The sequence below is a fragment of the Actinia tenebrosa genome, unplaced genomic scaffold, assembly GCF_029948245.1.
Source record: "Actinia tenebrosa isolate PJP-AT-01 unplaced genomic scaffold, QUT_ActTen_1.0 PGA_scaffold15__27_contigs__length_11533743, whole genome shotgun sequence".
In the NCBI taxonomy this organism is placed as follows: Eukaryota; Metazoa; Cnidaria; class Anthozoa; order Actiniaria; family Actiniidae; genus Actinia; species Actinia tenebrosa.
This window is the reverse complement of record NW_028292575.1, coordinates 4,314,972-4,330,012: the sequence shown is the minus strand read 5'-3', so window position 1 is coordinate 4,330,012 and position 15,041 is coordinate 4,314,972. Positions and strand designations below refer to the sequence as shown.

General features: G+C 36.3%; 2 protein-coding genes across 2 annotated transcripts; one reads left to right on the top strand and one right to left on the bottom strand.

Annotated features, from left to right (window-relative positions):
• Window positions 1-999: 999 nt before the first annotated feature.
• LOC116304043 (activating molecule in BECN1-regulated autophagy protein 1A) lies at window positions 1,000-8,470 on the bottom strand. Its single transcript, XM_031713693.1, has 12 exons — window positions 7,911-8,470; window positions 5,825-5,883; window positions 5,343-5,526; window positions 4,938-5,110; window positions 4,386-4,449; window positions 4,113-4,135; window positions 2,747-3,921; window positions 2,470-2,655; window positions 2,132-2,229; window positions 1,978-2,046; window positions 1,574-1,716; window positions 1,000-1,416 (listed from the first exon to the last, which is right to left on the bottom strand). The coding sequence occupies exons 1-12, from the start codon at window positions 8,067-8,069 to the stop codon at window positions 1,404-1,406; spliced, it is 2,346 nt and encodes a 781-aa protein (XP_031569553.1). The 5' UTR covers window positions 8,070-8,470; the 3' UTR covers window positions 1,000-1,403.
• A 443-nt stretch (window positions 8,471-8,913) lies between these two features.
• On the top strand, window positions 8,914-11,754 carry LOC116304051 (vesicle transport protein GOT1B). The gene is made up of 5 exons (XM_031713700.1): window positions 8,914-9,005; window positions 9,080-9,171; window positions 10,521-10,699; window positions 10,903-10,984; window positions 11,104-11,754. Exons 1-5 carry the CDS (start codon window positions 8,981-8,983, stop codon window positions 11,146-11,148), a joined length of 423 nt encoding a protein of 140 aa, XP_031569560.1. The 5' UTR covers window positions 8,914-8,980; the 3' UTR covers window positions 11,149-11,754.
• The last annotated feature ends 3,287 nt before the right edge of the window (window positions 11,755-15,041 follow it).

Here is a 15,041-nt window from a genome sequence, read left to right as displayed (position 1 = left end):
CGCGATATTATTCCTCTGTCTGACAGATCTTTGTTTATCTACTCGATTCAGATCCTGTATTCTTAATACCTAAATAATGCTACTATTAGAAAATTTCCCCGTTCAACAGGACTCCATCCATTTTATTCGCATAAAGCATATAGAAATTAGCCCAATACATAAGTTGACAGATCTAACAAGCCACTCCCTTCGACCCTTTTTCTCAGTCTTCCCAGTTAAAAGCATTTTGTTTAATATCTGATAAAAGATTCCATTTTGTTGCTATCTCGTTTGGTAACGAAGTTTAGTGTTCAATCTGATGTTGTTTAGACATCCCGCGGCTTATAATCTTCAAAGTCTTTGTTAAGGCAAGCCTTGCAGCCAGTTCTGTTCTATTTCGTGCAATAACCTACGCACACATTCAAAGTTTAATTTAACTACACATCTTTATGTTGTGTCGTTTTCTCTAAAAGTTTCCTGCCGGCCTTGTTCGTGTCTCGTCTGTATTTTAATTTGCTTAAGAACATGCAGTTATCTAAAGCTTTTACGTTTAAAAGCGTTAACATTTACGAAGATAGCAGCAAGACATTAAGACATTTATGGCCCAGACTACCAAACCACTTGAATCTGTTGCTTTTAATGCGCATGCGTAGGAATCGGTAAAAGAAATGGGATAAACTGATAACATCCGTTAAATGGGTAAAACGTATTGCACCGAGACGAATTAGGTTTTATTGTAAGCAGGGTAGTAGTAGTAGTAGTAGTAGTAATAATCGTCTATTTAGAGAGGGTGTCACGTGATAGTTGCCAACTTAGCACTGTTAAACTTGTGGCTCTCTGTGTTAAACGTGAGACAGGACCGCCATGGCAAAGGTCTAAACATCTGCAGATATTCTTAGAGCAAATGCAGCGGCACCTTCTACTCTGATATTTGAAAACCCTGATCGTTGGTGAGGGATGGTAGAGAGAGTCGTGCATATAGAGATCGGGGAGGAAATGGTTTATGACTGAGGGTCAGTGTTTATTAAATATAAATAAACTGGTTACTTTATTGGTTTTAAAAACAATTTTACATCAAATATTTCCAGAGTAAGAGTCGATATACTCATCGCCTTACTTGTGTTCAATAAATATAGCTCGCAAACACAAGGACTGGAAACGACCTGCGCCCAGTCACATGACTGCTATCCATATAATTACAAAACCAAATATAAACCATTTGTTTTAAAAGTTCTTGGGAAAACATCTCTATACACCTTACAGAAAATGTGAGCAATTGTTCACTTCCCCCAGCAGTTGCTAGGAGACGATGCCAGTACATTCGTTGGCGAAACTAGTGAACGAGAATTTCAATTTGTCTACTATACATACATAGAAAAGTTAGAATCACATGATTGGGTTATCACGAGTCACTTGTAACATCTTCATGGCTCTGAACTGAAAACAAACAAAAATAGTTGGTATAATTAATACCTTTTACACATGGACCTTAAACCAAACAGATCCTGGTCTAGCATTACTTATGGTTTGTACTCAAGCTAGAGCAGAATGCACCAGAAACAGACCATTACCATTAACATATCGTTTGACTCACCCAAACTGTCTCATTCTCAAGTCACCACGATTGGTCCCGTACACCAAGCCACACCCTACGACTGGGTGCCAAAAGGCAGCATTCACACTGATGTGTGATCCTCTCAAAGAGTCTTCCTCACTGAGAACTATATTGTGGATTGGCTGTGTAGTTGAATGAATACATAACGTCAGTTAAAGCCACACCGAGCTCAAAGCAGCATTCTGGATTTGATAAAATCCCTAATGATGGGCTTCAGTTACAAAAGCAACACCTAATGACTGTGACTACTGAGCCGGAGGTTGGCTAAAGGACAAGTAATTCCTATAAATTACTAGAGAATGCGCAGTAGAGGTAAGCTGGTCAGGTGGCAAAACAGCGAGTAACATTTAGGGTATCACATCATGAAGATATTATTTCTCTACCGTTTTCAATTCTGTAGCAGTTACTTCACTGTCTTTATCAGGTGTAAGTTTGAATACTTGTGCCATCATCTAAAAAAAAAAAACAAACAAGTAAATAACCTTAATACCATGTTTATTAACTTACTGTCATCAATATGATGTTATAGTACATTACCTGCTGTGATGTCAAATGCCAGTGAATACGCCGGGCTGCTAATCCAACAACAACATGAGTATTCAAGGGTGAAAGGCTGACAGAAATGGCATTTGGCCCTGGAGAAAAATGGCAGAAAGGATACTGATTGAAAACTGGGCTAGTATAAACCACTCATTATGCATTTTACAAAACAACTGCCAAGCTCAAGTACTGTAGTAATAATAATAATAATAATAATAAAACTTTATTTAAAGAGGGGACACACAACAGTTACAATAAAACACATCGTACTGAAAACCCAGTGGCCCTCTTAGTACTAAGCTAAATTGCTATATATACATCAGTAAAATATTTACCAAATTTCTTGGTAAAGAGACATTGTCCAAAGGAACTTTTTTTCAAGGAATAGACTCCAAGCATCCCATCATCAGGGAAACCCAGAACACTTGGAACAAATGCTGCAAGTAATGTTCCATCAGCTGATAGGTCACAGCTTGCATCATTGTGGATCTTACAGCATGGAACAATCACATTGGCTTTGCCTGATGATGCCAAAAATAATTAAGTGATGAGAATCCTAGAATCATAATATATAATTAAATGTTTGATATTTTGTTGGATTTGCACACTTACTATCCTTCAGGTCTAGCATTTTAAATTTTGAAAAATCCCATAGCTGTAGTCTATGAGTTGTATTGATGATGTTACTGGCAACAGCACCTTCACCACTACTAGCAAATGCCCCAGCAATAGCTCTGTTGATTGCAGTCCTTAATGCCATCTGAGGGCCTTCAAGAGTGCCATTAGCAATGACAACAGCAGTGTGGACATGTCTGAAGGTGCGCGCTGTTGCTGTTGCTATAGCAGTACCAGATCCTGATTGATTGGAAAGAGTTGAAAGACTAGAACTGTGATTTGAACCATGTGTGACATAACTTGTCCTTGAACTTGAGCTTGTTCCTCCCACATTAATGACAGAACCAACTCCAGATACAAAGTTATTGTCACTCTGTGAAGTCCCAGCAGAGCCATACTGGACTGAATCCCTATCAACCATATCAATTGATACACTAGAATCACTTTCATTCCGAGCTGCTTCCATTGGTAAAACACTAATGCTCTGGGAAACTTCATCATTTCTTGATTCACTGGTATTTGACTGCAGTAAATCATTAGAAAAATTCAAAACCCTACTTGAAAGCATGTTGCTTGATGCAGGTGGACTGTCTCCATAAACAATACTTGATGATGATGAACTAGATGATGAAGTAGATGATGTAGATGATGATGATGATGATGAGCTAAATGATGATGATGCAGATGAAGGTGATGATGGCCTGACTGTTGAAGAAGATGATGTAGAGGAAGATGAGGATGAGGATGATGACGAAAATGGTGAGGATGATGGAGAGCCATTAGGTTCATTAACTCGGCCAATACTCATACTTTCAGTAGTATTAGCTGGATTGAATACTATGTTAGAGCGTCCAACATCAGTAGGGTCATTATCCATCTCTGATGTATCAATATTCCAGTCACCTCCTTCACGGTCTCTTGCACGGAATATTGCAAATACACCTCTATAGTTCCTAAGATGTCTCCTTCTTCTAGAGGATAAATCAGTCTCATCAGAGCTAGGTGGCTGTGTGTTTGATGTAGATGTAGATGTAGATGGTCTATCATGGCTTGTGGTTGTTGCACCTTGATCACCTCGCGATGTTTGTTGCATGATGTACTGCGACACTTGATCACTATCCAACTGTGTACAACTAACAGACTGTAAAAGCTGGTCCACAGAAGCCTCATTCCTACGAGACACATCAACAGTTCACTTATTATGATATATACTGTAACACCATGACAGAGCAAAGCAGCCTCAAAAATGGAATAATAAACTAGCTATAGCATGTGTATTAGAGTGAGAGGTGGGTATAGCAGGCTAGCAGCCTTACAGACCCTTGCCCTGCTGTGTGGTCCTAGACTTGCAGTGATTACTGACCTGTTGTCCTGGGCATTAGCATCCTGAAAATAGAAAGATTTAGAATAGTGTTGTAGTATTGTTAGAATATGGGCAAAAGACAACTTATTGCTGAGGGGGTGGGGGTTCAATGGCACTCATCTTAGAGATATTCTTCAAACGAGTCCAATATAAGAAGGTTTTCTCATGCGGGGCTGGTACAGTGTAGCGTACTAGTTGTTGAAGGTCAGAAATGTCTTGTCCGATGGACACAGGTTTATACTGTAGCTATTTATAAACAGCCTGTGATCTTACCATTTGGCTGCAGTTTGTAATTCCTGTCAAAATATAATCCCCTAAAGGAGAAAACTTGACCAACCTATGAGAAAGGTGACATGCAGTAAGTATACCTTTAAGTCTGCATCATGACACATCTTTACATGTTGTACTATTTTTGCCATTTTGTCACATAAAAAATTCATCCACTTTCTTCAATAACCCAAACAAGATCACATCTTGCTAATAAGCATGCATATACATTCCAGCTAGTATAGAACATACACATACTATTTGTTGTGATCAGCTATGGGTGCCTATCCAGAGTAATACTTAGTTAACCCAACAGACTAGAGGGAACATGCATGGGTAGCGCAGCTGCAGTGAGAGAAATTGCCTCTCATCAATGGCAACGCAACTTAGTTTTGATTCCAGACTAGATTAGGTACTGGTTGGTTTTCTTGGGTGCTGCAGCAATAAGATTGCTAAGATACAGCAACATCAAATAATTATATACTTGACTTTCTCTTCCACGTGGCTTGTTTGTAAACTAGCTAAGATGGTACAATAACATCACGTCACATTACATACCTGACTTTCTCTTCCATGTTGTTTGTCTGTAAACTAGCAAAAGGTTGCGGCTGATCCCATTTCCAAAAATACAACTTATTACTAGTTGCTATTAGCAACACATTGTCTGTTGGATGGAAAGCTACTGATGCTATCGCAGCTCTGTCTGGTGGTACATACACTTCACAGCCACCCTTTCATAACAAATAATTATTTATAAATATTCAATAATAATTCATAATTTATTATGAAGGTGGATAAATAATTTCGTTTTCGAATTGTGTATATATGGGATATGTACACTACTTAAACTCCTCTAAATCCACCAATCAAGAGACACTATAAATACATCCATTAAATTTCACTTTTGCTGATTGATACTGTTAAATGTTTAATTTCTAAGAAGAGAAGTGATATTTTGATTACCATTAAATCCCAAATCCTGACTTCGCCTGCAAGACACCCAGATGCAAGGAGACTGTTGCTTGACGGGTGGAATGTTATACACCATGGTGTTCTTGGGTGACCCACAAGAGTACGTATACTTTTACCAGTAAAGCTGTCTGTTATTCTAATTGAATGATCACCATGAGTTGATGCCATTTTACTCCTGAAAAGAATACAGTATCAGTTGCATTATTGGATGAGGGCAAATAAAATATGAAGAATATTGATATGTTTTTTTCTCATTAGAAGATTTTTTTCATTGCAACCTGTCATTTTTAATTGATTCATTCGTCTTCTATAATTATTATATATTGTTACATCTTTCTAGAAAATCCATAAATTAACATGTTGACAATATCATGTATTGTTGCCATTTTTTTTATTTTCTACTGATTTATTCTTTGAAATAATAAACACCATACACATTTTAACTTTTAATCAGTAACTATGCAATCACTTACTTGTCGAGGCTAAAACAAACAAGAAATGTTGATCGTGGAGACCCTGATAAACTACATTTCTGAAATCACAAAAATACACATATATATTACAGTATAATTATTATTGTGTGCAACAATTATGCGTAACAAGCCAGAGAAAACCACACCATTCACAGTAGCGTAGTAGATATTTCTGGAGTACATTTCAATTGCTCTTATAATCTGCATATAATACATGTATAAATATGGCACGCCAAATACCGTAGCAATATTTCAATAGATATTCAATGTCAATAATTCAATGATAATTCAATGAAATTTCAACGTCCATTCCATGAAAATTCAATGTCAATTCAATGACGACAATGCAATCTAGAAATTCCATATCAATTGATCATGATATCATACCAATTATTACAGTGACCTTGGCAATACAAAAATGTTCTAAATCAGACTATCTATATGCCGACTCAGAGCACAAGAACCAGGTACCTAGTTGACTAGCATGTATTGGAAGCCATTTTTTGGCCAGATCTACTAATTTTCAATAATAAAGAATGGATTCTTATTCAGAATGGATTTTTAATGATGAAGAGGATCTACCAAAATTCCTTCTTTCAGTTGTTGACAAAGCAGAACACATTTTGTGAGTTATTCTCAACGTTTTCATTCATCTTCCACAGGAATCCTGATTTTGAAGAATAATTTTCAATGAATTATCACTTGGGGTGCCATATGTAAACAAGTGTTCAAAATGTTTCAGCTTCATCATTTTTGTTTTGGAAAAAGTTCAATTGAATCTTTGCACTTGAACTTAGCTTCCTCATTCAATATTAGTTTTCAAAAATAGTCTCAATATGACACACTAGGTAGTAGAACAGGCATTCATCTCTAATCAACTGGAATAGCTACATCGAGTGCTACTGAATCAGGAAAGGAAATTGTGCTTTGGTAATTACAAAAGAGAACAGCTAAAGGTTAGACCTTGACCTTCATGTATTATTTAACATGTTTGACAAAGCATTGTCAGACATGGGTAACAGCATGTGAATCATAAAACAGGTACATAATGTGGTACAGAGTATATAGGAAAACCAACAATACAGACAACATACTAATTTTGCTTCAGCAAAAAAACGATGAAACAAAAACCAGATTCATCATCAATTGTGAAAATGAAAATAATTTTTACCTAACAACAATGAGTCATTGATGAACCTAGTGAATGCATTATTAGCTCATTTGCAAGCTATTTATGAAATGATGATTGCATGTTTCAAACCAAAAATGAGTTTCATGGTAAAAAATATTGTGTCATTCAAGTTTCTGTTATAATAATTAGCCAATGCCTTATGCCTTGTAAACGTATTTATCTTTTAAATCAAAATCTATAATATTACTGGCATTAATAAATTATCTTGAATCTTGAAAATATATATGTTCAACGTTGAACATTGGTCAAGGTCAGTATGTGATATTTCCTAGCGCTGATGTCACATGCATGATAATCATGGTATGTATGACAGGTCAAGGTTGCCAAGGACATAACCTTGATAGGATTGACAGATAGATATTTACAGCAAGGATTACAATCAAACTACTTCCTTTCAATGTTCGATTTCGTAGAGGGATTCCAAGGAAAAATTGGGCAAGCAAAACAAGTATTAAGATGCATAAATTGCTAAAGTTGACACGTTTTAGCAGGAAAAAAAAACTATTCCAGCAATTTAGAGAGAAATTCAAATACTCAGACATGGAAGTGAAGGAGGGAGACAGTGAATTTACCCATCATGTGACCAATATTTAGCCAACCATATTATACACTCCAACCTTTGCACAACAGTTTACGTACTAATGTCGTAAGTCTTATAGTACATACTTGACATTCTAAAAGCTGAGCTCGATAGTACAAGAAAAAAAGAAAATGTACTACCATTATAAGAGAAAATAATAAAGAACTCTTTAAGACTTCGAAGAATTGGAGAACAAATAAAATAAGTAAAACCCTATATTGTTTTGTTTGGCCGAATTGGTTCAAAACTGTCACACAATTCATATTCAAAAATTTTGAGCATAAAATAACCTTGATTTGTTTGCATTGCCGTACCTTTTCTGTGAAACAAGAAGAAGCAGTTCGATCTTCTACAAAAGACAGCACATCCTTGTGATCATTTGCCAAAGGAAAACCTTTCTCGCGCCGCAACAAAGCGTGGAAAAGCCCTCGACGTGCCATGACGTTAGTTTTCGTCTTCTTCGCCTTCTTCATTTGACCGGCGGCGAGTTGCTCAACAAAAGATTACTGTCTTATTTTGTGCCTTGATCCAAAATATTGTGAAACATCCTTGATTTTGAGGTCGTTCTGAATTATCAAAAATTGTTCTTCATATTGAAGTGGCTCGTAGATCGGTCTTTCTAGATCTACATATATATATATGCCTCCCACGCATAGACGCACTTTCAATGCAAAATATTCCAAGCAGTTCAACACTTTTCTTTTGATTCTCTCTTAAACGCGATCAATAGATATTGAACGCGATTTTTAGAAAGAATATCTCAAGAAGGCACTAGATGTAGGGAGGTATATTCAGAGTGTTGGCTAAACTAGTGAAAATCATCCAAATTTCTTGACTTCCTTGTGAACGATTCACGACAAGAATGCGACCTTCGCCGCGTGCATCAAAGAAATGTATTCCACTATACCACTGACTACTATATACAAAACACTGCTGGCTCATATCCCCACACCCTCCCCCAGGGGATATAAATATACACCGGTAAAACTGGGGATCGAAAAATAAGTTAATCTTGTAATAAATTTGTATAGAACTATACAGGGAAACGATTAATCACCTTAATCCCGCATTTAAGCCAAAGAAAATGAGAGGGGAATATTTGAAAACCAAATTAACATTTGTGAATAATTATAAAAAGCAACGTAATTTATAGATCTAACATGAATGATTTTCAAAAGCAATTTTGCAAAATTCCAGTATATTATCGAAATAAAAAGTAAAAAAATATAATAAAAATAAAACAAAACGCGCCCACATTTTTAAAAATAGCTTGCGGTTTTCCTACTGGGCATGCGCACTATGTTATCATACGTGGCTGTGAATTTGAAAATTGTAAAGTTTTGTTGAAAATTCTCGTCAAATCTTTCATAATTTAGCCCTCAAAATGATTCCAATAACCGATTTACAAAGTAAGTAGGGTTCAACATCGTATATTCTTATAGTATGTGGGTTAATATATTTTTCCTGCTTGTTTTTCTCGTAGAAATCGGCATCGGAGTGACGGGCTTTGGAATGTTTTTCTTGTTTTTTGGTGTTGTGTTGTTTTTTGACAAAGGGCTTTTAGCCATTGGAAATGTGAGTCTCATTTCTTTATTACTTTATATTTTATTCATTTCTGTGAAATTCTATGATTTATTGTCTGCCACATTCTAAATGAAAGAGGTATTGTAAGTGCAGCTGTAGTATACATGTATTTGTCTGTGTGTACATGTGTCAATGAATGAGCAGTTCACTGTCGATCAGTCAGCTGGTATAGAATTGCTGTCTACATATCGACCATAAAACGTTTAGATGACATACTCTCATGATAGACATTAGGCCCATTTATACTGGGGAAATAACATGTGTCTTACATAAGATGCAAACTGACCTAATAAACGTCTTATATTTGAATAAGATGCATGTTATTAGAGAACAGGGTTATCAACTGTCAAATTAAGCCATGCCTTAAATGATGGATTGCAATCATTCCCAAGAGAGTTAAAAGACAAAAGCATGGAGGCTGTTGTGGTGCTAATAAGAAATATTTTGTTAAATGGCACCAACGCTCCTGCGAGAAGCCGTGATACTATAACGTGCAATAGAAGAATAGGCAAACAGTGCATATAAATGGCAATAATTGTCTTAGCTAATATGCCAATGCAATTTAAGCATGCACGAGGAAATCCACACAACACAGGGAACCCACAAGAATGAGGCTGTATCAATAAGACACCAACCATTTATTCATGATCTACACTTCTTATGTAAAAAATTCTAATCTAATTGGATCAGTTGGAGTCTTATTTAGGATGCATCTTATTTCCCCTGGCATTAATAAATGACCCTATCATTCATGCTGCAGAAGTAATTCTGAATCATTATAGTAAATGATAGTTTATACTCTCAATGATTGGGGGTTTCTCACAACACTGATCTCCAGCCCGTCCTTAAATCAGAGAGGAACAGGCATATACTTATTCTACCTTTCCTTTTGGATTTCTGGGTGTTTTTTTAATGCCATTTTTCTCCCTCCATATTTTATTGGCCTTATCTCTATCCTTCCATTTCCTCTTCCCTGGCTGTCTTTTCTCCCTATTCTAGTTTTTTCTTCCTTCATATTTTATTCTACCTTTCCTTTTGGTTTTCTGTTTTTTAATGCCATTTTTCTCCCTCCATACTTTATTAGCCTTATATCCCTCCTGCCATTTCCTCTTCTCTGGCTCTATCTCCTTCCTATTCTAGTTTTTTTTATTTTTTCTCTCCCTCTTTTCTGTCTTGTTTAGCGATTTCTCACTCCTTCCTGATCCTTCCCCTCCCTTCTTTGGACATTTTAGAATCTTATAAACAACCTTATTTCAATTTTCTCACCTTCCGAGTTATAGTATATCTGCCAATAGACTCAGCACTGTCTTTGATTCCATTTTCATTTTATTTTTTTATAGATATTATTTATATCTGGTTTAGCTTTGGTCATTGGTCTAGAGAGAACGTTTAGGTTTTTCTTTCAAAAGCACAAATTACGTGCAAGTTCCTGCTTTCTTGGAGGAATATTAGTGGTTTTATTTGGCTGGCCTCTCATAGGAATGATTATAGAAACCTATGGCTTTGTATTATTATTTAGGTAAGTACTCTTGTGTCAAAATCACATACTCTCTATTGATTGCCAGCAATAACAATTTTATTTATATATGCTGAATATTTTATGCACAATTTTTTTTAAAATAGTTATAAATTGAATATTTAAGGCCAAAAGAATAGATTATTCCTATTCTTTTCTTTTCATTTCTATTGCAATTAATCTTGTTTTTACTTTCTATATTTCAGTGGTTTCTTTCCTGTTGTTGTAAATTTTCTAAGAAGAGTACCCATTATTGGGAATATCTTAAATCTTCCAATTATAAGTACGGTGAGTATTGATGAGATCTTTACCCAACCACCTACTAACACATCCATGGGCAGACAACCTGTTATCAAATAAGATCATTGAACTCCGTTGACTGATACTTTGAATGTATTTGTTTGCAGATCGTTAGTAGAATAGCTGGGGAACAAGGAAATTCTATGGTTTGAAAGAAAATAGATCTAAAAGAAAACATTATATCTACCTACAACATCTTAAAATTAATGTCAACGAAAACTATGAAAAATGCACAGTCCACACTGGCTATCACAGCTGAGTGTGTATATATATAAAGATCAGCCTTGAGGGTTCTACTATACATCTACTGTATATTCAGTAGAGACATGAATATCATTCTCCTTCATCTTCAAGGCTGAGGAGTTCATCACAACACATCCTGATAATAACATAACCTGGAATAGAACTGATTGTGCATTTAAAAGGAATAACCAGTGTTGCTATCTTGTCTTTTGGAGAATTTGTCACCAAAACCGTCAGCGACTAATTCACACAAAAAATTGAATATGTCTGCTGCATAGCCTAATTAGAATAGGACCCAATACTGAACCTGTAGCACACCACAAGAAATGTTGCATATGAGATTCAGTTTAGGCAGGGAGTCAGTCACAAAGGCAGGGAAAGGAAGATTACATCTCTTTAGGAAAAGGGTCACAGGTATAGAGGCTATGTATTCATTGTCTGTCATGGTAGTATATTTACTGATACTTCCTGTAAATACTAAGCTGTTCAATAAATGAAAATTTTTGTTAGAAAAAGTTACAGTGTACTTAACTGATCTTTTGTTAGGACTGGACTTTTCTTGTAGACATGCAAAATATGAAATATAAGTTGATTTGATAGAATCCTGGCTATAAGCCCCACCCCCATATATTATAAGCACCCCCTGGTTATTCCTCCCCCCCCCCCCCCCCCCCCTTCCCTGGTTATTTGTCTCCTCCATTGTTGGAATAACGCCATACAACCCTGAAGTTAGCAAAGTGACAATCTGCTCAGATGATAGTTTTTCTGAGAACATTCGCGTGTTAAAGCTTTTACACTCATGGAAAACAAGTCCGAATCGGATCTCTCAAGGATACTGGTCTTCGAGTCTCGATTTTCAAAACGAGTCTCGATTTTCAAAACGTGTCTCGATTTCCAAGAACGAGTCTCGATCTCTAACGACATGTCTCGATTCCCAAAAACGAGTCTCGATTCAATCGAGGGGGTTTTAATGGACGAGGGACGATCGAGGAGGCTTTTTGGAAATCGAGGAAGTATTCCTCTCGTGTGATTTAAGAAACAATTAGTAATGATCCTGAATGTGTGAAATGAAAACTATAAATGTGGCGGTGACGGCAAAAAGAGAAGAAAAAAGAAAAGAAATTTGTATGCTGGACTAGTGGAACAAAGTGTAACAACGACAAACAGACTTGTTGTGGACAATATATAAAAGAAAGCAAGAGACTAAAGGCTTTATCTTTTTTTCTTTCGGGCTTTATTTTCTGTGCTGAGTTATATTTCCTCATTTCCATTTTTCTCAGCACACATTTGATTAGGCATTTCTTGTCTTTGAATTTTAAATTGGAGCATCTAATATCTTTTATATATAACGTCTCAATCCTTCCGTTCTTCTCCTGAATTCAAAAATGACTATCTCAAGACTGATAGCAATATGATGCATACATACGCCCTCATTTTTGCAACGAGAACGCAGTATAAACAAAAAAGGCATGGTTAAAGTTTCATGTATCAGTATGGCATAAGTTTGGAATAAGTTTTCACAGTTTTGCTCAACCAACATGGCGACTGTTTCATTGTTAGTCATATCTCAAGAGTTTTGAGTCACACGGCCGCACACACTCTATTCAGCGTCTAGTGCAGTTTATTTTTCGTACGTTTGATTGTAACTTTATTTTAATATTTGTTAAGTTTTTTCGTTTCCTCTCTCCTGTCTGCACGTTTAAGGAACATGCAGCTACGAACGGCTGAGATTCGATTGGTAGCATTGTGAATGGTTTTTTTTTTTGTTTTTTTTTTGTTTTTTTTTTGTGTTTTTTTTTTTTTTTTTTTTTTTTTTTTGTCTTAAGCTAGAACCGTTTAATTAACCACAATTGTCTTTTCGTTTAATTAACAACAATTGTGTCTCTATCACTTTTGTTTTGGTTCTTAATTTTGAGTATTACATTTATGTGTTTGGAAGTTTTGCTTACTGTATCCTATCGGAATTATTCAATTAATCTTCGTTATTTCCTTCGTTATGACTTTTGAGGAAATTTCCTTGGTTCGAAGTTAGTTTTTATTAGGCTTACGAACAACTCAATGACAACAACGTAACAGATATAGCGGTAGCTTTGTTTCGTAAACAAAGACTTCGAGGTAACTTTCGCAAGTTTAAAAATAAGTCCTCCATAATTTACGTGAAAAGCGGGCCAAAATAATGGCACATTTAATTTTACTTTCTTTATGATTAGTACTTTTCTCGGATCCCTTTTCTCGGACTCAAGCAATTTCCCGCGTGCTTGTATAACTCAAAGCGCGCTCGTTTTCTATCTCTTCAATATATAATATAATAGGATAGCGGATAGCTTTTATATAAGGCTTTGCTTTTTTAAATAACGTACGTATTTCGGTACGTATTTCGGTTTGAACTCGTATTAAAGCCCCCTCAATTGAATCGAAACACGTTTTTGGGAATCGAGACATGTCGTTAGAGATCGAGACTCGTTCTTGGAAATCGAGACACGTTTTGAAAATCGAGACTCGTTTTGAAAATCGAGACTCGAAGACCAGTATCCTTGAGAGATCCTCCGAATCCCATGTCGAGTTATATAAGGACGCGGGAAATTGTGCCGCTGGGAAAAACCACTGTTCTTAGAAAAAAATTTCCGCTTGCTGACGTCATTTCCTCGCGATCCATCAATACGAGCGTGCGCGTTTTAGTTGAACTATTTTATAATATTGCGTGAATTACTCGATTACATGTAATCTTTTTTCCCTGATTACAAGGTTACCAAAAGTCCCTTATGAAATTATATGAGCCACCGGGAGTTTTCGGTATAGTTTGGTTCTTGAACGTTCTTTTGCCGTACGGTGATGTTAGATACCCATTTTGCAATGTACATGTTCTGTAAGTACGTATCGTCGTGCGGTCGGCATGACGGGACTCCGAAGGTTTCGCGGGTTCCTTTAATCATTCCTTAACACGTCCATGCTTGCCTTGCATTGTGCAGCTTGGAAATGGCCGACAATATGAATGGAAAAGAATCTCGTGGACAAGAAAGAAGATGTAGAAAATGCAAAGCACACGGGAAAACCAACTATCTAAAAAACTATCATAAAAAGAAATGCGAGTACAAGGATTGTGACTGCAAGACATGCACTATGGTTACTCGAACAAGAGAGAGATCAAAGATTATCCTACAGAAGAAAAGGCAGATGATAAAAGAACAGAAGCTACAAGAACAAAGGAATGTAGGTACGATACGTTCATCAGATCACAGTTAGGAACTAAAATGAATTAAAGGAATTGAAATAGCTAGTGGATGGAAGTTTTCACTGCAGTTGTCGAAATTCTCTTTTCGACCTTCTCGCTGCGTTTTCTTATACGTTTTTGTTAACGATCGAGATTAACAAGAAAACAATAGCCAGAAACGTTCTATTGAACTATCTATCTATGGTGGTTATTATCTATGATGCTGTTCCATAGAGACCACCTCCCCACTATTGATTTCCTTGAGCATCCCTTGATCATGAAGACTGGTTAATCTTATTATTATCATTTTACACTTAAAGGGGAAATGCCTGCTGACTTCCACCCATGCCTACATAAAGGCATGCCAGTAGCCGTCAACCGTCAATCACCACAGCATCTCTTAACGATGCAACAAACACAGTTTCATAGCACTCAATTTCAATCATATGTTACAAACATGACAAAGCTTGTTGCTAGGATACTGCAACAAACGACCAGTGCAGAGGATATCCCTAGTAATCTTTACGATGTGGTGGCCAAAACTTTCAACCCTTCCTGGTCAATGTCATCAAAAGCATCAGCAATCACCAA

Coding starts and splice junctions, on each gene's coding strand:
- LOC116304051 (XM_031713700.1), top strand. CDS start 8,981: ATGATTCCAATAACCGATTTACAAA. Junction 9,172..10,520: donor GGCTTTTAGCCATTGGAAAT/GTGAGTCTCATT, acceptor ATTTTTTTATAG/ATATTATTTATATCTGGTTT. Junction 10,985..11,103: donor ATCTTCCAATTATAAGTACG/GTGAGTATTGAT, acceptor ATTTGTTTGCAG/ATCGTTAGTAGAATAGCTGG.
- LOC116304043 (XM_031713693.1), bottom strand. CDS start 8,069: ATGAAGAAGGCGAAGAAGACGAAAACTAACGTCATGGCACGTCGAGGG. Junction 3,922..4,112: donor GCTAATGCCCAGGACAACAG/GTCAGTAATCAC, acceptor TGTGTCTCGTAG/GAATGAGGCTTCTGTGGACC. Junction 2,047..2,131: donor GGCATTTGACATCACAGCAG/GTAATGTACTAT, acceptor TTTTTTTTTTAG/ATGATGGCACAAGTATTCAA.